The sequence below is a fragment of the Cloeon dipterum genome, chromosome 1 (genome assembly GCF_949628265.1).
Source record: "Cloeon dipterum chromosome 1, ieCloDipt1.1, whole genome shotgun sequence".
Lineage (NCBI taxonomy): Eukaryota > Metazoa > Arthropoda > Insecta > Ephemeroptera > Baetidae > Cloeon > Cloeon dipterum.
In genome coordinates this window covers 20,494,178-20,519,736 of record NC_088786.1, presented here as the reverse complement: position 1 = coordinate 20,519,736, position 25,559 = coordinate 20,494,178, and the positions used below count along the sequence as shown (strand labels likewise).

General features: G+C 40.3%; 1 protein-coding gene across 1 annotated transcript in view; it reads left to right on the top strand.

Annotated features, from left to right (window-relative positions):
- LOC135948239 (neuropeptide CCHamide-1 receptor-like) overlaps positions 1 to 25,559 on the top strand; it is a 71,962-nt gene that overhangs the window by 15,261 nt on the left and 31,142 nt on the right. Inside the window, exon 2 of the mRNA XM_065497421.1 lies at positions 11,457 to 11,510. Within this exon, the coding sequence (XP_065353493.1) occupies positions 11,501 to 11,510 (10 nt within the window). The 5' untranslated portion in view covers positions 11,457 to 11,500. The remainder of the gene's footprint in view (positions 1 to 11,456; positions 11,511 to 25,559) is intronic.

Below are 25,559 nucleotides of genomic sequence, written 5' to 3'. Positions count from 1 at the left end.
ATTTAAAACACAATGCAGCTTAATTAGTTTAATGAGTGGCGCAGATAAAACGCGCGCAACTGCAAGTCCCTCAACGTGAGGCAACGTCTGTCAAATTGCCACCAATTAACTTATTCTACCCCTGTGGAACATGGATTTCGCTTTAGCCTTGCTCTGAGAACAAATCTGTGGAGGCGCACCTGATCAAACTTCCTAATCTGACATATTCTGAATGATTATTCAATCAAAAGCTTAAAGTTGATTGATAGAGGATGACAGTCGAAATTTATTTTAATTGTTGCCTTGAAAAGTTATCTGATTGCATTACTCACTTTAGGACCAAGCATAGCAAAGCAATTTCAGTAACTAGGATGTATCATGTTAGACACACCGGTTCTCGTTAGATATAGCCGAAGTTAAGCAACATTGAGTGCAGTCAGTAGGTGGATAGGTGACCGTCTGCATGCCGGCTGCATATAATATAGCTCTAGGCAGACTCGCTACTTGCTGATTTGCAACTTCCCAGCATGCGTTATTTGGCTTCACGGGACGAATGTCTAGCGTTTCAATGCAGTCCTCGGTGCGGAGGCAAGTGGCCCTTCAGTGGACTGGGTCACTGTGCGGCCTGGTGCGCCCAGTTAATCCGTTCGCGGTGTTATTGGGACCCGGGTTTCAGCATTCGCGCCAGTGCAGTGCGCGCCCTTCCCGGTCCGAGAGGACAGGGATAAAAAGAGCAAAAAAAAATTAATTTGCCAATTTGGCGAAAAATTCAAAGGTTTTTGGCAATAATTTTTCGCTTAATTTCTATTCTTCTAGTCGTGATGAATCAAATGGTGTGTGAAATTTTCCTTCTTTCAAAAGAAATCACAATTTTCAATAAGGGGAAGAAGCTCACCGCTTCATTAGCGTGCAAACTTTGGAGCCGATTTTCTCATAATTTAAAACGGCAAAACCTTGGCAAATTTCAACCCTTTCCAAATTTTCTGACCATAATTAAGATAAAGATAAAAATCATAGCTTTTCAATATTTACCCACTTTAAGGTTCGAACTTTAAAGTTTGAAATCAGAAGGAAAATAAAAGCGCCACATGCAGTCATGTCAGGCAGCAATGACTGGAAAAGTTTGTAGTTTTAACTTCCCACTGCGATTGGAAGAAAGGAAAGCTTTCACTTTAATTTAATTTCTCTTGAAAATCGTCATAGCGAAAACAGATATGCCGTCAGCAACTTATCCAGTTAAACTGAGAATAAGTAGAAGAACAAGTCTCGGTGCGTGATTCGAGCGCTTAATCGCCACTGATATGGCGAGAAGCTATGTGCTCTAAATGCGATTAGCGCGAAATATTAAATTAATTCGCGAGCTGCGTTTGCCTAATGGACGCCGCGGGGCTTTGCCAAAGTCTGCGGCTCGGCGCCGCGCTTAAATATTAATTACACAAAGAGCGCTCGGTAATACGAGTGTTGAAACGCACACCTCGCGCGCGCCCAAGGAACAAAGGCCCTCGTCGCTTTGCTTTCCCGAGCCCCTCTGACTGGCTGACTTGACTGAAAGTGGCTCGAGACGAACTCGTTCTTCTCAAAGGCACTACTAAAATTCCTTAATTTGCGCCGTTTAAACAATTAAAACAATCAAGTCCCACTTAAGTGTTTCTCCTCAGGTACATGCTATGTGTAAGCAGCGATTATTAAAAAATGAGTTCTCTTGAATGAATTATTTATTTAACACGAATACAATAAACACATCAAAAAATCAAAGGATATTATGTCGTTCTTAATTTCATATTGGCGATTCACTATTTTATGTATTATATCAGTTCAAGGAATGGTGCAATGCAATATGCAAATCACTCATATACAGTTGATGCAAATAACCCATTAATCACAATTGAGCGATTGTACAAATTCAAAAGTGGACTACAAAACAGCCTTTTTAACGAATATGAACAAACGCAATTTGCCAAAGATGAGTTGACATTGCATAAGATAATCAAAGAGATGTTCCTGGAAATCAATTGATTGTGCGCGTGTACTAATTAATTCATTTTATGGGCACGGCAAGCGTGTCGTGTGAACACATTACTGTTTATGAAAAAGTCCCATTTCCAGTTCTGGTCAACAATTGCAGCATTGACAAACAGTCCAGCATCTATTTGGGACATTTTAAAAAGATATTTCTGAATTCGTTTTTCATAATTTGCTGTGCAAGAGAGATAAAATTTAGTGCCAATTTCATGAATTTCATAAACAGAGGAGAGGCCTAATGTCAAATTTAGATTTTACTGATTTGTCAACAACTGATAAAACAGAAAAATGAAAGAAATGCACACACACAAGTATGTAATTTTATGAAATTAAAAATTATTGAATAATAAATCTGCGTAGAGCTAACAATAAGCCATTCGATTATCATTTAAATTTCAAAACTCTAATCTGTTGAAATATTTATCTTTTTTTAAATATAATCCGACTTATTATCTGATCTTTAAAATCTCCTCAAATTTTTTTATTGCTCTTTTTATCCCTGTCCGAGGACCGGAGGACCGGGAAGGGCGCGCACTGCACTAGCACGAATGCTGAAACCCGGGTCCCAATAACACCGCGAACGGATAACATGGGCGCACCAGGCCGCACAGGGACCCAGCCCACTCAAGGGCCACTTGCCTCCGCACCGAGGACTGCATTGAAACGCTAGAAATTTGTCCCGTGAAGCCAAATCACGCATGCTGGGAAGGTGCAAACCAGCAAGTAGCGAGTCGGCGCCGGTGCGCCTCCCAGCCCGTTGAGCAATTTGAGCATTTCGAGTCACTAAACTAACCACTTTTTGCCATTTCTGACATTGGGTAGCCAGTATTAGATCTCCGAACTGCTCAAATACCTCTCATTGCTTTGACATTAAAATTAAAATTTTAAATGTTAAGTTACATTTAATTTATTGATAATAAAAGGATTTTTTTTTCAAATCAGATGAACACACTTTCCCGGTATTTAGAAGAGAAAAAATAAACGTCAGCCTTTTTGCAAAAGGTCAAACGAGAGTGGACTCACTAATTAAAACATCGCTAGCGGCAAATAATGTGCCTTTTAATAACCAAATTGCATTTCCGATTGCGTGTGGTCAGCATTATTTGTCGGCCGCAACTAATTAATCCGGCTTGGTAGGCAAACAAATCGTGGTTGAATGTTAAAAGTTACGGTGACAGACTCAAAGCGCGTTCGTTAATGGGGAAAAAGGTCGTTGAAACGAGAATTGCTTTATACCATGTCGGAAAAATAACACAATTTAGAAACGACGCACGCGCGACAAGAGTGATTTTGAGCTCACTTCTCCTTTTGCATAACAGATCCATTTGTTTCACACAGTTCGTCGCGTTTGATAATTGTAAACGTCGGAATGCTGGAGCAGCAAATATTGTAGACGTTTAATTAAACACAAGATAAAGTCCGTGAGGCCGGGAAAACAAACGTCGCTCTCGACGAAGAGCTTTGATGATGCGCGAGACGTTAATTAAACGGCGGATAAGAATGACTTAAGAGGGAGGAAGTCAGGAAAATGCGAGAAGCCAATCCCTGGTTGCGAAAACCAGTAGAGTGGAGCAAATAAAATAAACTTTCCTGATTGGGTTCGTCAAAGGCCTCTTAAATGAGGAGATTACATAACTTTTGCGCGGATTGTTAACCAAGAGTGAAATACGAGTTGTCAGAGAAATAAATAATGACGACGAATGCCAGTTTATTTGCTATATAAAAGTTTTGATTGTTACGTCTCAAGAAAATGATATACCGTGCACTTAAAGGGAAATCGACTTACTTTGCTACTCGATTGGTGTCAATTATTGTTTGTTATTTCTTCCTGTTTAGAAATCTATAAAATGTAATAGAAAATGTCAAAAGAAATAAAGTAATCATTGCAAAAGGAAAAAGGCTTCAAAAAGATTGACTTACTAAAGCAATTTTCTCGCTGCACTAGAGTGGCAAAGAGAAATAATTCCTAATTATTGTTCACAATATTTCATTGCCTCAAGAGAGTTTTCACAGGATAGGAAAATCGAAGAATCACACGCATTGGAGCTTAAATTTAATTAAAAGAAAGCGTCTAAATTCTGTTGTTCCGCAATAAAATTACTTTTGAATCTGAAAAAGTGTTTTTGAGCTGGTTGGCGTTTAAAAGTAGAACAAATTATCTTTCTTGCTCTGGACAAAAAACGATCGATTTTACCTCATGAAAAATAAAATCCTTTTTGCAGGGAATTCCGTTTCACTGGTCGTTGGAAACGAGGGATGTGACATTATATATTTTTACAACTCATCTCTCCATCACACATCCTGATTTGTGCTCACAATCATCAGCGAGTGCAGTTAACTGAGAGAAAACTTTTTTGTTCAATATCATGGTCGAAAACACATTATGCTGATGCGAATATCTAAAAATGAGAGTTATAGAATAGCGTTAAATAAATTTAACTAAGTAATTCAACATAATTAGAAGAGCATCTTATTTAGTTTTCTGTTTCACACAAAAAGTAAGTGCGCAGCCCTATAATAATGAAGCACTGTTGCTGTGTCTATAAAATAATCAAACACAGATTTAATCAGAAGAAAGGCAAAGTCGAGTGAAAATGCACTGAGAGGAGGTGGAAAGTCTGCTCATTCATTTGACGAGATTAATTATGCATTTCTACTTGCACGCACGCTCAATTTGCAGCGTCACCGTCATTCAACAAGTCTTTATTCCATTAGCTAGTATGAAACGCGCTGAAACGAAAAACGAACGAAGAGATTGCAGGCGTTATTAATTTATCCAGCAAACGGGCCTCTCTCTGTCACTCGTTTTGTAATGCAAACAGAGCGAGAGCGAGAGAGAGAGAGAGAGAGAGAGAGAGAGAGAGAGAGAGAGAGAGAGAGAGAGAGAGAGAGAGCGAGAGCGAGAGCGGCTTTTCCCTAGCACAGCAAATTGTTTTATTCGAGCGCTTTATTTTCCGATGCTGGTGCCATGATGCGCCGCGCCGGAGTTAAATAAAAAAATCATCGTTTGCTTTGCCCGCCCCAAAGGGGAAATGAAATAAATTTGCAGTGTGCATACACACATATTTTGCAGAGAGCGCGAATTTTTCATGCCCCTCAGGAGCTGCGTGCTGCAAAAGGCGTGCGAAAGGGAGCGACACTGCTGCGAATTTATATGACGCCGTCTGTTTCCCCCACGGAGGTGTAGTAGGATTAAATTATTTATATGCACGCGTACACTGGAATAAACTCGTAAAGTTAAGAAAAAATTGGCATGACTTTTTCAATCGATTGCAACTCGATACAATTTGAAACGATGCATAAACGTTTAAGTTACAGTAATAAATAATGCTGTAAAGTTAAAACGATCGGGTTCAATCGAATATTTATCTTATACCGAGTTGAACCAAATACCATAAAAGTTTTATTGTTATTGCTACAATAATTTATCTACGAGATCAGCGGCTAAAGAATTAAAAAAAACAATTGGCTGGTCTCTTATCCAGTATATCGGATTAAACAATTCTGTTATCTAAAAAGTGGATTAGTACAATGCAAATATTAAAAATTAATACTTTTTCTATTGATTCTAGAATGTATGACACATTTTGGGGAAACTCTTTGTTGTGAAATAAAATAAGATTTGAAATAGAGAGATAGCCCTCATAATTTGAAAAGCATGCTAACTTTGCAGTCTCTTTTCTCAAGAATTTATACTGCTAACCTAAATCACTGTGGGCTCAATCATTGCAGGCACAGGCATTGAAAATAAGGATTTTCTGGAATTTTGCGCTGTCAAAGTCTCGGGGAAAAATCTTGAAATAAATTTTCCAACAAATTAATACTCGATTTGGGAACAAGAGGAATTTAGAGCAGTTTCGCAAGACAAATATTCGCAGTTGCTCGTCTTAATGACTCCTTAAGAGTGTTGATTCTTGTGTGGCGAAAGCTTGTTAGCAAAGTGAGTCGCAATTATTAAAAGTTAACGCGCACGAAGAGAGAAAGAAAATGCATCGTAATTAATGAGGGAAGGATTAACTGGGACCCACCCCTCGACCAGCCAGGCAGGGATGAGGGTTGTGTGTGTTATTCATCATTAAATTAGTCGAGTCTTGAGTGCTCAGGCTGAGTCGCAGTGTGTGTACATTTAAGAGAGAGAGAAGGGGCTCTAATGAGGCCAAATTGGTGCCGGCCGTAAATGGATTCGGAACAAGGGTTTGTTGTTTCAAATTGCGCCATTAAAACGGCGCTCGTAACGCGCGGGGGTTGGATGATAATATTTGGACGCGCCAAGGTCGTGAAAATCCCAATTCCTTCCAGCAGACGTAAATTAAAATTTACGCCGGATAAACACACTGCAACTTGATTAGCCTTCTCTGCTCTCTGCGTTGAAATATCGCCGACAGCGCGCGAGTCAACATTTGAAACCCCTCTTTTTTCGCACTCCACTCGCCTGCACGACAAAGCAATTCTCGCTTTGAATAACATCCAGAGAATGAGTGATTCGGAATTGCTTTAAAATTTCTTTTGTTATTAGCTTTTACAGTGGTTTTAAGAGGATCAACACATCCTTTCAAAATAAAATAAAATAAAATGAGTTTATTCGGCCTACGTCAGAGTGAAGTTTAAAAGTCAACATCCGAGGAAATGCTTTTACTAAAAAGTCTATTTTCAGGCTGAATCTTAGGAAAAATAAGCTAATTAGTAATCGTTGAAAAGCTTCCCAGGAATCAGCAAGGAAAAAAAATCAGAAGCCAGACAGAAGCAGACGAGTTTGCAAAATACAAATTTTCCGGAAACCCCCACTTCTTTGCAAAAACCTTTTTTTTGGGGGATTTTCTGCAATATTCCAAAACATTTTTGTTAGTTGGAATGAGAAAGTTTACTAAGAAAAAACCTTCAGACCCCTCCCTTTCCCTTCACTGATTTCCCCTAAACTCCTTTCCGACGCACATTCAACGACCTGGATCATCGTGATTATCAAGGAGATGAAAATATGTTGATGAACGAATTTCATCTTCGTCTGACCCAAAAAATGCATGCATTTGTAGATGATCATAATAATAATATTATAGAGACAGCAAAAAAGTTATTAATTAATGAAACAGGATCGATGCTCTGCAAACTCCCGGAAAACCCTTGTTGCCCATGCATAAATTGGATATTTTTTAGAAAAGAGGCTCAAAAGTTAGCCTGCTTTTCAAACGGTGAGGACGGTTTCGCTACTAGAAATCTTAATTTATTTCCCAACAGAGTTTCCCAAAATAGTGCATTGTGATTTTTGCACATTGTAGAACAAATTGCTAAAACTAATAATTTTATTATAATTGCTTGTAGCCAACAATTTTAATAATTTTTAATTGCCACCCTGTTGTCAATCTACTGAAATGTTTCCACGAGCTATGGAAATTGCGTCATACTCTTTGCCAAATTATGACCTTTTTCAGGGCAAATTCGGAAAAAATGTGGGAAAACCCAAAATTACTATTTTTCCGGAATTTTTCCCCGCAAAAACCATTGGTGCATTTCTACGTTCTGGACAAATATGATATCCATGTTAGTTGAACAGCAATTTTTGGAAATCAACCCTTTTTAAAGCGTCTGGCTCTAGCAGATTTTTCAGCTGGACACTCAAGTTAAAATATTTGCGTCCTGGCTGGTCAAATCGATCCGGTCTGGTGCGATAAAAGTGCGAAAAGTTGCATGAATGACGCGAGGCACGCGCAGCGTCGCTTTACTTAGTGTCCGTTGATCCCAGGGAAACATAAGCACGGCGGGCGGCATTATTGGCCATCTCGCAGCGGATGTCTCCATTTCTGCCAAGCAGAATTCTTATCATCGCTCTTGCCACGGGCGCGTAAAAGCAGAGTGCTATGCGGCGCGGTCGGTCCATAATTTTATTTCGAGAGCGGGCGGAGAGAGACTGGCATTCTTCGGCGGGCTGCTCTCGCTATCTGGCCCGCGGCCGTGTTTACGAGGCCATTCGGATCGCCTCTCGAGGGGCCGGCCCCGTAAAGAACGCCCTAATGGAGGCAATCTGCGCCCCAGCCAAATTCAAATTTATCGCTCCTCCAGCGCCGATCGCCGTGGACAACGCCGGCCCCACCTGCAACCCTGCTGAGGCGAATCTTTTCACCCTAATTAACGGTTACCAAGGTGCTTACTAGGCGAATTTTTTTTTTAAGTAGTTGAAAAGCTGTGATAAGGGGTTTGAGTGTTTGTGAATTTTAATTTATTTTTGCAACAGATTCATTTATATATTAACTTTAAAACTCCAGCCTTTCTGAAAGAATTGTCGTGTAGCGGTTCCCGCACTTTGGCGTAAATCTGTTAGTCATTATCAATCTCACTCCGACAGATCTTCCAATAATTCGCACGCTACATGGTCAAGTCGCTCCCGTGCTCTCTATGACCAGAAGATTAAGCAGTAGTTGTTGTTGTTGTTGTACTGTATTTGACTCGCTTGTTTAATTGCGTGTCTTAATTGTTTATAAAATATTTTGTAATATGAGCCCTCTCTTTGAAATCTTTTTATTCGATGTTTTTTATTGCATTCGACTAGAGCAAGAATAAACAAGAATATATTGTATGAGTTTGTGTCATATCGAATGTATGTTACATTACGGTACAATTGCTACGCTTCGATCTCATTTAAGTACAACAAAAGTAATCAGACGCATTATCCAGCATCAGTCTTTTGTTTTCCAGATCAGAAGATGAGATGGCTTTGAAATATTGCTCTAATGCCGGTGCTTTAAATTAAAAATTTAAATCATAGAGAATTATTTAACACTAAAGGTTTCAGCCGCGTATTTTTAACTGGTGGCTGACTGAACCCGGCTGTAGCCAATTTTGGGCCAGCGGGGGCAGCTGAGCATTTAAGTCGGCCGCTGGCGCAGTAGAAAAATTTTAATATTGAAGTATTTAAGTGCTTGACGGCTCAAAAGGCCAGAGACACATTTTTTTCTAACCGGTGGCTGGCGTGGCTGGCGCAGCTTAGTCAAAGTCACGGTGGTTGGTGGCTGACAACGCAGCAGGGCTGGCTGAGACCTCTATTTAAAACTAAGAACAAAAAACTAAAGACTTAACCGGTGAAACGTTTTATGAACAGTTAATAAATACATAAAATAGTTCCTGCGTCTGCACAGTTGACGTGAATTTGTCTCACGCTTTTCTTTCGCTTTTCTGAAAACGAGCGAGATTGAACTGAGTTATGTACGAATAACGGCTGCCCTGCTTTGATCGAGAACTGTGCTGGCTGTCCAAATAGAGACGTGAATCGAGTTTTTTTTCTCTTTGACGCAATTGTGCCCGGCGCACTTTGAAAATCAAGAGTAGTGAGACAAAAATTTCAGATGACAGCCAAACGTCGTTTAGCTCTTCTGAATTCCACAGAGAGAACTCGGAACAAAAGGAAAACTGAGCTGTCGAGAGTTGATCTTCTTCGTTCTCGGACGGCCTGCAGGCAAGAAAAATTGCGTCTGTCTGTTGCGAGTGAACTCGGCGATCCAGTGATATATACTCGCTCCGCTCGACTTGGCTTCTGTTATTTATCACTCAGGGCATTGATATCGAGCATTCGCTGCCGCACAGATCAGACGAGTACGAAATCACGTACGAAATCTTCCTGGGACGAGATCTACCAAGGTTTTAATTAGTGGTAAATATCTCGATTTAAAGTTCCTGGAATGAAATGGATGGTGGTGTTTTTTCAAAGAGAAATTGTAATCCCGGTTGGATTGAAACGGTAGAAATTCGTCCTTTGAAGCCGCTCGCGCGTTTTGGAAAGGTGGAAATGAGCGAATTCACAGAAAGGATTTTTCATTCCTGCTTGATTCTCGAATACATTCATTTTCTTGAATAAACATTTAAATTTCTAGTTTTGTCCTGTTTCAGTAACAAAATTTTACTATACACACGTATAATACTCTTTTGAATCTGCCAATACAAAATTGACAATCACCACCACTAGAATGATATTTGGCGTAGTTGGCTGATCATAGCCGCCGCTGGAAATCCTGCAGCTGAGACTGAGAGCTTATCAGGGGAAATTTCTGGGGTAAAAAAAGAAACCTTTGCGTAAAACTAAAGCTTTAATGCTGAAACAATAATAATAATAATAATATGGAGTCCGATTGTTGCCGGCAACAAGAACGGACGCACTTCAAATTCGCTCCTCAGAATTTTCCCCTTTTGGCCCCGACGTTGAACTTTGACTGGAAGAAACTGGCATCTCCTTGCTCAGCTTTTCACGCCGCATCGATCGACGTCAAAATTTCTTCTGGGGAACAAGATTTCGGCCCAAAATTCTGGTTTTGAAGTTCTGCCCGGCGAGTGAGTACGATTCCATCCAAGCAACAATGGCAAAGACCAACAAGCGCCCGAGTAGCTCGCCAATGGCACCCTGCGAATTTTCGCTCGCGACACCGCAGAATCGCGCCGAGGGGCTCTGCCTTGGCGGAGAGGAGTCCTCTTTAGCCGGAGGATGCGGCTCTTCGTCCAAGAAACCGGCCACCGCAACGACCATCGAGGGATCTCAGCTTGGGACGACCCAGAGTCGACCCCGCCGTGCCCTCAACCCTACCATCGAACGAGCGACAGCCGGCACTCCTGAAGAAAGAAATTCATTTTCGGACGAGGGGTGGCTCTAAGCCTGCGAAAAAAGACTGGCCGGGGGAGTGGAATCGAGTTCCAGCGCCAAATCTCCCTGACGAGTTGCTGGGGGCCAGCGTGGAAGAGCGACAAGCCTTGGCTAACGCCCGGCTGCTCACCATGCTTCTAACTCAGCCAAGTCAACTTTGAGGAAACCAATCCGAGCTGAAGACGAAGTTTCTGGCCATCATCCTGATCAGTCGAACAGGCCTCACGGCTCCTGGTGGGTGATGGCTGCGTGGGACCAAGACTGAAGTGAGGACCGGCGCCCTGAACTCGCCTTCGGAGACAACCCCGGCTAATCCGATTTGTCCAGGCGCCATTTCCCGACTTGGCCTCTTTTGTAGGCCCGTCGGGTTATGTGTATCTCTGTTCATCCAGAATAAATACAGAATAATAATATAATAATTAATCTAGGCAACAACAAAATTTTAAATATATTTTAATTGGTGATTTTTGAAATTTTTTAGAATATTTCGTATTCTCTGTTTTGTTTTTGTTCGGCGCTAAAGATGATCTTTTCAGGGCTCAAATACGAAAAACGTGGAACACTCATAAAAGGTTGGTTTTGCCTGCGCCACAAAAAGCAGTGGTGCATTTTGGCGAATCCTGTTTTTAATCGATCTACCAGATTTTGAAATTTCCTGCAAATCATGGTGAAGAGGATATCAAAATGAAAAACCAATAAAGTTGTCGCTTGTTTGCAAAACGGGTCAATATTTAATCGAGGCGCTTTCAAACAAGACGCGGCATCCAAAATAAACACTTGCATGCCATGGAAAGACCTGTGAAAAATAATAATCCAAGACATGTTTGTCGAACAGGTGGCGACACACGTCCTCGTGCGGTGTTCACGCCGACTCTGGAAATGGAATCAGGTGAGTGCAAACACACATCATACACGTAGCCCGCCCGCGAGCTATAAATATCGGCGGAGATTGCGACGCAAGTTTTGATTGCCCGAGAGCGTCCCGAACAGAAGTGAGCCGCCGAACAAACCAACGAACGAACGAACGAACGGCACTCGGAAGCATGCTCGGATTTATGGCATCTGCATATGAATGACTCGGATTTACGAGCCGCGCACTCTCCCGTGGCGTGGCAGACAACGCCCGAAACTTTTGACTCCTCAGAGCACGCCTGTGATAATATACCTTTCACACCCCCTTGACAAAATGTTTCCGTGCAAAATTGAGATATATCGCGTGTTTTTTCCGTTTTTTCAAATTCTTTTTCAGCTGTCAAACGAATATGTTTACATTGATTTACCTATTTCATTGATGGTGACTCGCTAATTGGCAACCGACATGAACAAAAGAACAAGATCCGTTTATAAAATGATTTTGCGTTCGATATTGGAACCTGGTAGTTAATTGGCAATAATTAGCGTTGCATACAGGTTGACTGCGGAGAGTTTGCATCTCTATGGCAGCGTTAAATTATTCACTTTGATGATGGGTTCCGATTGCGGAGCAGAATCAAATTTCTATTATGCTTACGCAAACCAAATTTGAACGCAGTTATGAAATATCAGGTATCAGTTTTCAAATCATTGATGAAACCCTTTGAAGATTTGTTCCATGTCTCCTGTTCGTATAAATACATTCTAATATACATATATCATGCAGCTACAGTCCGAGCGAATTGAACGGTGCCCGAATTTCTGTCCTACGACCAACTTGAACAAAACTATGGATTACTTAAAATTCCCAGGTTTTGATCTTTGAGCACCCGCAAACCCCCCCCCAAAAAAAATAGAAAATTTCAGGGTTTCTTAACGGATTATATACTCCGTAAAATAGGGCCAAGATTTGGCGTAAAAATTTGAACAACATTCACGGTACCCAAGGACAAACATTTGTTGCTTTCAGAGCTTTCAGGCTCTTAATTAAATTGCAGATAGATTTTTTTCATATTACATGCAACCAAAACAGGGTTGGGATTTAGCTTTCTCCATCATTTACGTGTGTTCCAATGGATGCAAGCAAATCTTATAACATGTGAATATTTTCTTCCTCTCAAGTTTCATTAGGAGAAAATCTGCGGTTTGAATGATTGGCTCTCCTATCATCCACGACGCAGTAAGCCATTGATGGCATTTTTGGTCTCAAACGAATATTAAAATAATAAATTACATCTGGTTCTTTCACAGGATGGACTTCCAAGTGGAAATTTAAAGATATGATGAGAATTCTAGTTGCTGTTAGCTCTATACGATTTGTTCTGGAAACTTTGATAGTTTTTAAATTTTCAATGCTGGTGTAGCCAGGACGAATCTCGATGCTCTACTTATTTGAAATAAAAAATATCTGTAAACTCCCCGGTCCTTTTGTTTCGATGCAGAGGAATGCGGGGAGCATGAGTTCTGTCTTAACCAGCTCTTAGAACCAATTAATTTCTCTTTAAGCGATGAAAACAACGACTGGGGAGCGTATAAGCAAACACAAGAAATCCAGCGGCGACGGCGTCTGGCGGCGGCAAAAAATAGCGCAAACGACGGCTCGTTCTTCGGCCCTGACGCACAAAAGCAGCTTTGCTATGCTGGACTAAAGTTGTAATGTCCGTTTTGCTTCCACCACCGAGAAATGTATAAATAAAAGAAGAGACGAGCGGCGCAATTCAAACTAACTGCCGCAGATGTTCATGCGGGTGGTCGTACAGAGAGAAGAGAGAGAGAGAGAGAAACCTGGAAGAGAGCAATCGATATACCGGCACAAACCAACCACACTCACATATCTGTTTCCGCTCCCGCGAATTAAGAGGGCAAACACAAAAATGTTCCGCGGAATATTCTGTTCAGCGAGGAATTTTTCTATTAAAATTCTCTTTTGCATGTCAATCGGCGAGATTTATGTCGCGCTTTGCGAAAGAGTGTTGCTGAAAACTTGAGCGCGCAAACTATGAATAATGCGCTGCGGCAGCAAATGGAATCTCTCACACCGATGTATATGAATCAATTTTCTGCGCCGAGAGCTTCGCCCGACCCACGCAAAACCCTCTCGGGGGAGGCAGATGCAAATTCAGCCGGCCACTTAGTCGACTTGCAGCGGCACAATTATTAATAGCTTTTTGCGCCTCACTCTCACATAATTACCACCAAGCAATTACAAATTAAAGCTGAAAAAACGTGAGAATATTAAATTCGTTTTTGTCGCTTTTGCAATTTGAAAGAAATTAATTAGTGGTGGACCGTTGAGCGCACAATTAGTTAACTAGCTTAATCACCTGTAAAAAAGAAAAACTTATTTGAAAAAGAACAGATCCTCTAGCTCTTAAAATAAAAACAATCCTTGTCTTCTCTCGTCGAATAAAAAATTTTTGTGCAGCACAAATAAATTACAAAAAACGCAAAAAACCTAACATTTTAACGTTTCATTTTTTGAAATTTTGATTGCATTTAGATTTAGGCCAAATAAAAATAGCTGTGTAATTGATTTGATTAAAAATTGAGTTGGATTTGCACGTGCATAAAATACCTCTCTAACTGCTCAGAGATTCAGAAATGTACTCTTGCATGTTAATAAATTGAACAAGAACGAATAAATACATAAATGCAACGTTTGCATAACCTGTGTAAGCAACTCCTGTTTACTCCCACACTTCAATCGATTATTCATGTAGATCCGGTCACCATTTTACGGCTTTTAATTTTTTATTTAGGTTTACTGGACAATAATTAGCAAAAAGAAATAAAATTAACATAAAACCCAATTTACGAAATTCTAAAATATTATCCACCAGTACCGCTCTCTTCTCTGAATGGTACACTTTTTGCTTGGTTATTCAGACCTAAAACCGCTAAATTAACGGATTCACGTTTCCGCTGATTTTCAGAACGTCGTGTCAAATCTTCACCTAAATGAACAATTTATATTAATGTCACAATTAATTAATTCGGCTTTTTAACCCAATATGACCCTCAGGAATCGATCAGCACTGTCAAAAAAGAAATTCCAGAGCTATTTTAAAAATCTTGAATAAATGATTACGGTCATCGTGCCTTTCTGACATTTTCAAACATGACATGCTATTATTTAAGAAGCAAAAACATTGCTTTTTTCTTCCTGAAAATACTAAGACAGGCTTAAATCATGTAGGTGATGGTCATTCAACCCGTCTCGGTGCGAATGTGCAGTTTGAAAGCGACAATTAAACCCAAATTAAGCACTCAAGGCTAAACGCTGTCGCATTGTGCGCGGCAGCAAACGAGCGCAGAAAAGTCGGGCGTCGAGAAAAAAATTAAAGCGATAAATTTGAGCGGCGCGCAGATTCAGAAAAGTCAGACTTTTATCCCGCGGGACTTGCACTACTATATTTTCTTGTTGGAAATTAATGGAATTTCTCGCTTCTGCTGCTGCTGCTGCTGCTGCTGACCTTAAAGGTGAAAGAGCATTATTCAGGCGCGGGTGTGTAATGGAAAACCGAGGTACGCAGCTGCCTCACCATTATTTCGCTTTTTCAACCCGCATCTTATATGCTGACCTCGAGCCATATATTCCATTCGTTCTCCCGTGCTAATTCCTCGCCTTTTGACGCTCCATTCCAAGGCGGTCTCGCTCGGTTTGAAACTGCATGCGCAGAACCTCATCCATCAGTTACAGTAAAACCATTTGAGGCATTTGTTTAAGCTGCACAATTCCCCCTGCAATTCCATAAAAAGAAATGGCGCTGCTTGTAAACGGCAAGGAACAGAGGAGTCAAGGGAACGTTGCGAAATCCTTCCTTGTGATTGGTTTTGGCAGTGACACTAGCAATGCTGAATAATTTTACCAGGGCTACAATGAACAAAATTTTGCATAATTTTAGCCCGGCAAATCATCTCTTTAATTTATTGCTTGTGAGCCCCAAAATATACAATAAGCAATATTGTAGAATGAGGACCAAGTAACGGTTAAATTTAAGATTTTGCCAAATTCCCCCCTCCCAAAAAAAACTATTCTTTGGTGATTTTTCGATTCCTTTCATCGCAATATATATATATCCAATATTGTGCGAATTATGAGGTAATTTTCTCATCTGACGAAATAAAACCATGATTTTCAATAGGGGAGACAGTGCTCGTCGCTTGCTTGACATGCAAACCCAGAAATGTAAACGGCATAATATTTCAAGTAAAGATGGAATTGATTTTTTTTACAATTTAATTTAATATTTGTGAAAATTTCACTAAGGCGTTTAAGTGGAAATTTTGCCCCCTCTCTTTCTCAAGATGCCTCTACTTTAGTGATTTTCTTTTGGAATTTCCTCCAGGCATTGGACTCGATAAAAGGACAAATCGAAAAACAAACAAGTGCAACGAAATTGAATTTCCACCATGCTGTCAAGTCGGCTCTAGGAGCTGGAGGAAAGGACGTGTGTCTGGTTGGGGCAAATTGACCGGCAGACAATGTGTGCGATCAATCAGCCGCTGCGAAATGCCAAACAAATGCGTCAACCGTTGTCGTGCTGCACATATATACACGTTTGGTCCAAACTCTCATCTCGGCTTTTGTCTGCAAAGTGGCCTGCTCTCTCTATCCCTCGTTATATATTTATACGTATTAGAAAACACAATGGCGAAATCAATCGCGTCGGAGTGATTGACGTGGCACCTGATTCGTGTCCCCGGCAGCCGTGTCCCCAGCAGTTTATTGCTACCTCCGGCTTGGCCGTGATGAATCGACGATTTTATGCAAATTCGGAATTCTCTATGTGCGCAATTCAGCGCTCAGTCAGCGCGGCTAAAGTTAGCCTCGATTGGGCAGCTCCCGAATCACATGGGGCTGAGCAGGGTAAAGGGAGTGACGACAGAAAAGGGACAAAGGGGAAATCTGGAAACCACAGGGGCTATTTAATTTTCTCCCCAATCCACCGAGCAGAGGGGTATCCTCGTTTTCTCAATTAGAATTGACAGTTTTGGTGTTAAGGGAGATTGTTACTGCAAAAGCCCAGAAAATCCTAAAGTTGCCAATGCACCTAGACTAATTTCTAAGGAAAAGTGATTACAAAGCTATCATGCTTTTCAAAAAATGAGGGACTGTCTCCCAACTCGAAAACTGATTTTATTTCACAATTCACAGCAAATAGTTCCTCGGAAATGTGTGTCTGTCACACACCATTGGATAGATCTCAGCGAGAGGAACCGAAATATGGCAAGAAAATTTGATGAAACGCTGTGTATAATTGGAGAAAATCGGTAAAATTTGAATTTAAACTGTATTAAGGTCCTTTTTTATTAATGCACATTGACCAACCTCCTTTCTAGCCGACAATCCTAATATTTTTCAACCGCTGTCCTGTGTAAATCCACGCTATAATTGCATCTCCCAATCCATCATAGAGACATTTTGCTCTTTTTAGATGAGAAGAAAAGCAGAAACATATTTTTCAGTCTTGCAATTGTTCTGAAACGTGACAACGATAGCGTTACATGAAATCCTCATTTGCATGGGAAAAATTGCTGCTTCGTGCGAATGGAAAAGCAGCAAACGAATGTGTTCGCAGCAATCAAAACGGAAAGCACGTTCGTGGGAAAACCCGTCGTAATTAATTCGTCGACTTCAAAGCGCGCGTGGGGTGTGGATATTAAGTGTTCTCGCGGGAGAGCAGCTGCCACCGAGTGAACATAAGCGAAATTTTGATTAATCCTCTTGGTTCTGAGAGAGGACGAATTGCCCCAAGGCCCAAGATGAAGTAAAGCCAAGACAAATCTCACCCAATTGCAGCGACAAATGTGAAAAATTTGTTTTAAAAAGACAAACTCCCAATTTTCTGCCGCGCAGTAGCCGATGATCTTTGGAAATAGTTGCTTTTTGATAAATTGGATTTGATGAAAAAATATTTTTGTTATACTGCAGGCAGGCAAAGGTGGGCGTTTGGAGGCAATCGTTCATGTCTTGAGCGCTTTGGTGGTCTCTCTCGTGTGAACAAGAGGTGATTACGCGCCAGAGATAAAAAAGCGATCCGTCTTCGTCCAGTTATATAAACAAGATGAATGGCGAGCGTCAAACCTGAGCGCTGTTGTTGGATAATAAATACCGAACACTCGACTTCCGGCTCCCGACACAACTGTTTTACTGACGATGGCGAAGTTCTATGACAACGTAACACACCCAAAATATTATGTTTTAATTAAGTGCATGACTTTAAATCCTTAGAAATTTTTCTTGGGAGGAAAGTCTGGTGTTTCAAGATCTTTTCATGAAATGTTTGGACTCATTTTAATTTGAGAGCCGCTAAATCAAGGGAAAATAATAGTTGCAAATCATATTTTTGTTTAGAGCAACGTATCAGAAAAAGTCTTCAAATTATTCCAACAGAAAATTATCAAGAGCAAGAGAAATACAAGTAGACTATAATCATTGATCAATTTTCCCAATTTTCGTCTGAATTGAAATTTAATCCAAAGGAAGAAGAAGGACAAAAGCTTTTTATGAGATAATAAAAAAGGACCAAAAAAGAGCTCGGGAATAACACTGCGGCAGTCTCGATTTTCACTGAACTAGGAGAGAATAAGCTTGCGAGTGCTGCTGCTTGGGAGGTAATTGAAAGAAAGGGTGTGCGGAGATAAGAATCATTAGCGGGCGGCCCGTAAATTCGGTCCCGTCCGCCCTCGCCTGCCACTTATCGCGCCCGATGAGCCCAATCCACCCCCGCGAAATAGGCAACACGTGCGACATTTCTAGCCCTTGGGCGGCAGTCGACAAAGAGGCCGCAAAACTTTTGCCAACCCTTCCACCCACATTAAGCAACTTTTCATCGCGCTGGACACGATTCTCCGCTAAACTGACCCAAGCAGTTTTGCCGGAAAAGTTGGTATCTTCTCTTGGCAAACCGAAAAATATTAGTCTCGAGGGGGGAAAAAGAAGAAGATATTCGCTTACAAATTTTTAACCTGAAAAAAGAAATTTTATAAATTGCTGCAGAGGAGAGCAAAAATCGATCGGTATAGGGTGTGAACGAGCCACGCTCACCCCTTAGAGAAAATTCTTCAGTCAGTCCGTATGCAGAAATGTGCCGGACGACTGGTGGTTCTTTGCTGACGAGGCTTGAGATTAGTTGAAATTTCAATACAAACCAGTGCTCCAATTGGTCTCCTAAATTTCCTTGCTCAATTTTTACTTTTCACTTTTTGACAGTAAAAGCAAATGGAAAATTTCCCCTTACTTAGATCTCGGGTATTTCACTAAAAACTCATATTAATGCAGTAATATTAAATTAAATCGATTGAAAATTCTTCTAGATATTTTGTTATTTTGCAACAGCAACGAGAAAAAGAGAAATTGCCTGTATTCCACGAGCATTATTGAATAATATCCAATTTTATCGCAAATTCCATTTTTATTCAGCGCGGAGATCCAATTCCACGACTGCAAAAACACTTTTCCCATTTTCTCGCCCGACATTAACTTGATAAAAGGAGAAAACTTCTTCATATCCAAGTCGCAAGCAGGGCAATTTCGCTTACACTCGCAACTGATCCTCCTTTACATATTTTGCAAAGTGCTCTCGAACAACTCAGCCAATAATCGCATCCACTTTGGACTAATCAGATTATAACTTTTTGCTGCCAACTGTGTGCCCGCCAGTCAGCCATCGTGATTAAAAGAAAACAGGTCTTGTCCCGATGGATAATTAAACTCGCTGAATGCTGCTCGTTGACGTTTCATCGAGTGGCTCATTAGTAGGACTTTTCACCCCCTTGCCACAAGAGCCTTCGATCGAGTTAAATGCTTTGTTTGTCCCGTTCTGAGAAGCCAAAGTTAATATTCGTTGTGTGTTAATTAATTTTCGGAAGGCGAATCTCTCGGAAAGTGTTGAACACAGTGCACAAAGCTTTTTATGAAAACACCGCACGGCCGGGACATTCGGAGCTCTTTTTCTTTCCTCTCTGCTGCTCTCCTGCGGGGCAACTTTCTAGTTTTAATTAAACGCACCCAGCAGACGGATTCTGTGGGTGCTGGACCAACTTGCTCCCCGCAATGCAGGCAAGCACTTGCTAATTTTAATTAACCCCAATTCGCACCCCATGGCACAAGGAAATATGACTTTCGAATTTCTTTTAATTACTTTCCTATACGCATGCTGTACATTATGTCGCAAATTGCTTAGAATTTAGGCTTAAAAACATTTAACGTCTAATTGCACCTCTAATAGATAAAGAACGTTTGTTGTAAAAGAATAAACTTTAAAATAAAATGCTACTTTATAAAATTAAATTCCTTTCAGCTATTTATATCTAGTGCAAGTATTATTTGCTCTTTTTATCCCTGTCCTCTCGGACCGGGAAGGGCGCGCACTGCACTGGCACGAATGCTGAAACCCAGGTCACAATAACACCGCGAACGGATAACATGGGCGCACCAGGCCGCACAGGGACCCAGCCCACTGAAGGGCCACTTGCCTCCGCACCGAGGACTGCATTGAAACGCTAGACATTCGTCCAGTGAAGCCAAATCACGCATGCTGGAAAGGTGCAAACCAGCAAGTAGCGAGTCGGCGCCGGTGAGCCTCCCAGCCCGTTGAGCAATTTGAGCATTTTGAGTCCTATAAACTAACCACTTTTTGCCATCTCTGACATTGGAACTCCGAACTGCTCAAATACCTCCCATTTCTTTGACACTACTCAGAGTGCCTTAACAATGCGAGCCATTAAGAGTCAGATTCACGGCAATCTTCAAAATCTTTAGCATGGACATAGTGCCAGAGGGACAATTCCAGAGGGTCGAATCAGGTTGCGCAGCTGAATCACTCGAGAAAGTCGAAACCGTTACTATAGCTGTTTTTGGTCTGAACCTACCAAAAAGTGCCACAAGCAGAGCGCCACCGACCAATCAGAGAAGAGAAGAGAGTGGTTCTCTGATTGGATGTAGATCGAGACAGCAGCGCCACAGTGACATCCAGCGAAAGCGAGTCAAACAGCAAGCAGTCTAGCTGCTGGCCACTGCTGGACTGCCTTAATGCTTGCACTAGCTGTCAATGGGGCGCTAGTGTCTCAATCTTAGGCCAGCTCTGCAACTTCCAATCAGAGAACCGCACCCTTATCTGATTGGTCTGCGGCGTTATTGTAACAATATTTTTGCTAGGTGATGGCCAAAAACACCAAAGGCCTAACGTTACTGCTGACTTTAGGCACGTTCAGAAATCAACTCGTACAGTCAAAATTGGAATTTCAGTGCTACCTTTAGCTATTTATTATTTTATCACAATGTTAACTTACGCACAATAATTTCAAATTTCCCTCTTACGAGATTAATTTGACAGACTTGAATCTGCCAGAACCTCTTTTTAGCTCTAGGGTGTATTTTATTTTGTAATATTGCCGATACTCAATATTAAATAACGACCAACATCGAGGCGGATTTGCTCCAAAATTTACTCGACCAACACGTGCGTTGAATTTCACCCAGCTAGGACGTGATCCAACGGGCCTATTTAATGTAATTTATATTAAAGGGCTAAACACGGTATCTGGCCTCTTTATATCGAATTTGCACGGCGCCGTAAATCACCTGTTAGAGCGGGGGCGAGCGAACGAGAGAAGGAAGAGAGAGAAACGATTATGTGCGGTGAGATTAAACGGATAAAATCCGAACGCAATTACGTTCTCGCACGTCGCTGCGACACGTCGCCAATTAGATTAGATCGGTGCGGGCGAGACGCACGACGCACGCATACCTGTCCTGTTTCATTAACTCGTTAAGAGGGTGGCAACCCTTATTTTCTACCCCCACTCGCCTGACGAAACGAAACGCAGACTCGAATACACTCTTCTTTCCTTCATGGTCCTTCTCTCCACATAAAAAGCAACTCCCTCCCTATGCTTAATCCAGCCGAGGATAAGTGTACTTTGCCATGATTTGATTTTTTTTTGTATCATGTAAAATGTGTTTGTTTGCAGTAATTGTAGTGGATTAATAACTTAAAAAATCTATTTTTCGGAGCCTCCTCATTGATTTAATTACAGGTTTACTTGTAATTCAACGAACACATAATATGACTAGTAAAAATTGTATTGGAAGCCAGGAAACCATACATTACTAAATCGACTATTTAAAACTAGATAAGAAAGTCATTTTCTTCAAAACTAGAATTTATAAATATCTCTAATTCAATTTTTCTTTTAATTTTATAGGGATTTACAAAGAAAATGTACGCAAATGTGTAAATTCTTAATTTTTTCATTTCTCCAACGTGATTTTCCAAAAGGGGAAAATTAATTCATGGCATTTTCTATTTTCTCAATAGAATCCTCTTGATTGAGTGTGTCAGTTAACAGCTTCCATTGAAAAATTCACTGAATAATTTATTCTCATAAACAATAAAGCAGATATTTCTACCTTTGAAATCACTTATTCACACCAAGAAATATAATTGTTGGGCTTGTGAATTTCGTAAGTTGGAGTTTTTTTTAATGCAAAAAGCATTATTCAGTGACACACTGTCACACTGTTACATGTCCTTTTTTACTCTAAACTAGCTATTTCAGCAATTGAGTGCAGTCAACCATTTTCAAATTTCGCTAACACTGCGGCGTGAATTTGGCTTTGCTTTGTGAGGTATAGAACTGTTGCTTGTGAGGCCTGAGGGGTTTAAACAGCTGCCTGTTCAGTACAAGTACATGCGAAATATATTTGTACTTTAAATTTTCAACCAACCCCTGTTAAAGAGTCGTGTGGAGTAGAATCTTTCGTTTTTATTGATTTTTTAGTGTTCACCAAAAAATTGTGTTTCAGATTAAATTAAATCTCGCCAGCTGCATTCAATTTTAACTGAAAAATTCTGACAACTTCTACCTCTGCCTATTCATTGGCATCTTCTATCAACAAAAAATTACTGTCCTGCTTTATTTTCGAGCAAACTATTGGTGGAATCAAAATTTCAGGTACCTTTAAAAAAAAACTCATTTTCCCTGAAATGATGAAGAGGGCTTTAGATTGAAACCCGCATCATCAAGGGCATAGATTGAGACGGAGGCAGAAGAGAAGCGAATTTGGAATTCCACGAATTGTCGTGCATTACCCGGTTTGGTGGAGAACGACTCAATTTCCTCGTTTCACTCACTCAGGTGCCTTCGTCGGTCGCACCGCACGCGGCGCGCAATTTCCCGATCGCTATCGCCAGATCCGCCGCCGTCGGCGCCGTATCACTTTGATTGTGCTGTGTCATAGCACGCATGATGGAGTGCTACTCACTCCCCCCGACCACCCCAAATCTCGCTTGTTTCTCGGCGCAAATTAATGCGGCTCACGTGACTCACCGCTTTCGCACAAGAAATCGAGGCCGCGCGCGCTTTGACGCTTCCAACGGAATTAATTCTTTGTATTTCCCTCTTCCTCGAGCGTCAACTTGTGATTCAGGATTTTCTTCAATTCATTACACGAGCCGATTGATGGCGATGCTGCTTCTGTGCATGAAATCGAGTTTGATGAAATGAATTTCTGATATTAATCAGAGCGATAAGAGCTAATTTTCTCCAAGATTTCAGCCGATAAATTAATTAAACTTCTTCATAGAAGGAACGGAGAGGTAGCTATTTTCAATGAATCAAGCAGGATTGAAATGCTTATTTATAAGCCTACCAAGTCATCTTGGTTTGATATAAAAGGAAACAGAATTTCTCAAGGTGGTTGGAAAGCAGCTTAATTTTCTGAATGTGCAACTTTAACCAGTTTGTAAAATCTAACATCAACTTTGACTCTATAAATGAGAAAACTTGTAACTAATTGGTATTGCAAGGTGATGTACCACTCTTATAGAATAGATCCTATATTTTTTGTCTTAGTTTTTGTAAATAAATATAGCTGTATGCGGCCAAACTCAAATTCTGCCATCCTACAGAGTTGAAATTTGATAAAAAAAATGCTGTTTTTGAAGTTATGGGCGTTCAAATTTTGAAGTCTTTCTACGCCTGAAGATTTTTTTTACTAAATGGACGAATTGCATAAGGGGTGTGCGAGTTTTGCTTAATAATGTTGGGATGTATAGGGCATAGTTGCTCTACTGATCCCCAATAGAATTACTTTGAATCTAATTCAGCGGATATGAGTGGTAGAGCAAGATTCTTTACAACGTCGATTAGCAATTTAAACATATTCTGGAAAAAAATTCCACTCTGATATTTCCCGGTAAAGCCACTAAAAAAATTGACTCGTATTTACCAGCAAGTTAAACAACCCGCAAATACGCAGTTTTGAAATAGCGAAAATTATAAGCTTGATTTTATGAAATCTATCTCTACAACAAGACAAGACGTTACAATTCTGTCTAGGACACGTTTACGATGGAAAATTTTGGAAAACATCCTGTATTTTTTCAACAGTCTAATGCGGCACTTCATTCTTTTCGTCTCGCTAATTCCAATAGTGTAAAATTTATTGAAATCCAACCTCTTTTCGAGAAATTAGGGCACTTTAAAATTTCGACTTTTAATTATCAAAGGCGTTGATCTAGCGAACCATAAATAACGGTAATTAAATCCTTTTGTGAATTGTCACATTTTATCAAACCTTAAGCGAATGACCCGAAAAACACAAATATTTCGCGTTAAAAAGTGCGTTTCTCTTGTAAATTGAACACATTTAGAAGTAAAGAAGATCTCATTCATCTCTGTAGAAAACTTTTCCTTCCGTAAAAAAGTGACAGATTTCAGTTCAGGCCATAAGACGAAGTTTGCGGAGCCAAAACGGTGTTGTGAAATATTAAACCTTCCATTATTCTAAGTGCCTTTTAAAAAAGACAAAAGATTCAGGTGTGCGTGGGAGATTAGACCGGTCTCACGCTGGAAAAGTTTCCCCAACGTTTTCTTGACAGGGTGGATTTCACTGTTCTTATTTGCGGGGCGCGATGAAAAATTCAATATCCTGACGCGAGATAAACGGAGGCTTCTTTCGAAATTCTTATGAGCATTAAGTCAATATTTTACCTCCTTTCAACATACGTACACACGCGAACTGGCATAATTAATTCTGTCGCGCTCAACTAGATTACTCTGCTAGTGTGTTCCTTATTATACAACACAAATTGTCGCTCGCAAATTTGTTTAAACTGTTTAGTCTGCGCTTGGCTCACGAGTGTTGACAGCCATAAAGAGCAATAAACAGCACCACGCGTGCATCACCTAGTGGAAGGGAAATCGTGCAAAATTCGATCATGTCAGTCGGGGACAGGCCTAAAAATAATATGGATGAAAATGGAAGGTAAACAATTTAACAATGTTTTGTTTCCCTTTGCTGTTGCAATATGTTTTCTTTCTATTCATATATTGATAGCTTTTCTGTACTTTTGAAGTGTAACAAGCATAAAGAAGATGTAAAAAATGGGAAAATTTTTCCATTTGCGTGAGCGGTCAGTACGTGAAATTCCAAAATATTTGCAAGGAGATAAATATATGAGAATCAATTGGAGCACTGGCTGGAATTGAAATTTCGCCCAATCCCAAGCATCGCGGCTAACCTGCAATCGCCCGGCACATCTGCACACAGATTCCTTGTTTTCAAAATAAAAAGAATTGCAAGCAAAACTTGATAAAAATGAATACAATAAGAAATTTTCATCATCTCATGCGTGGTGTTTTTCCACTTTGATCAAGAGTTTGAGCCCAGATAAAACCATTTAGGGGAAAAAAATCACTTTTCTCATAAAAAACAACTCAAATATTTAAATATTGCCTATATAAATATACAATTAATTTTGATTAATAAAAAACTATTTCAAATCAAATTTGAACCATTTTGTCAGTTTTTTAACCCAGTTATAAATCGTAAAAATTATTGAATTGAAAAATACCAGCCACATAATTAAATTCAAATTAGGGCAGACTGAATGAATTCAGTAAATTCACAACCATCTTATATGTATATATATAATATTAAAAGTTTTCTTGTAATACTTAGTAAGGCATTACAGCAATTTGAACGAGCTCATTGGTACACACTTGACTATTCAAA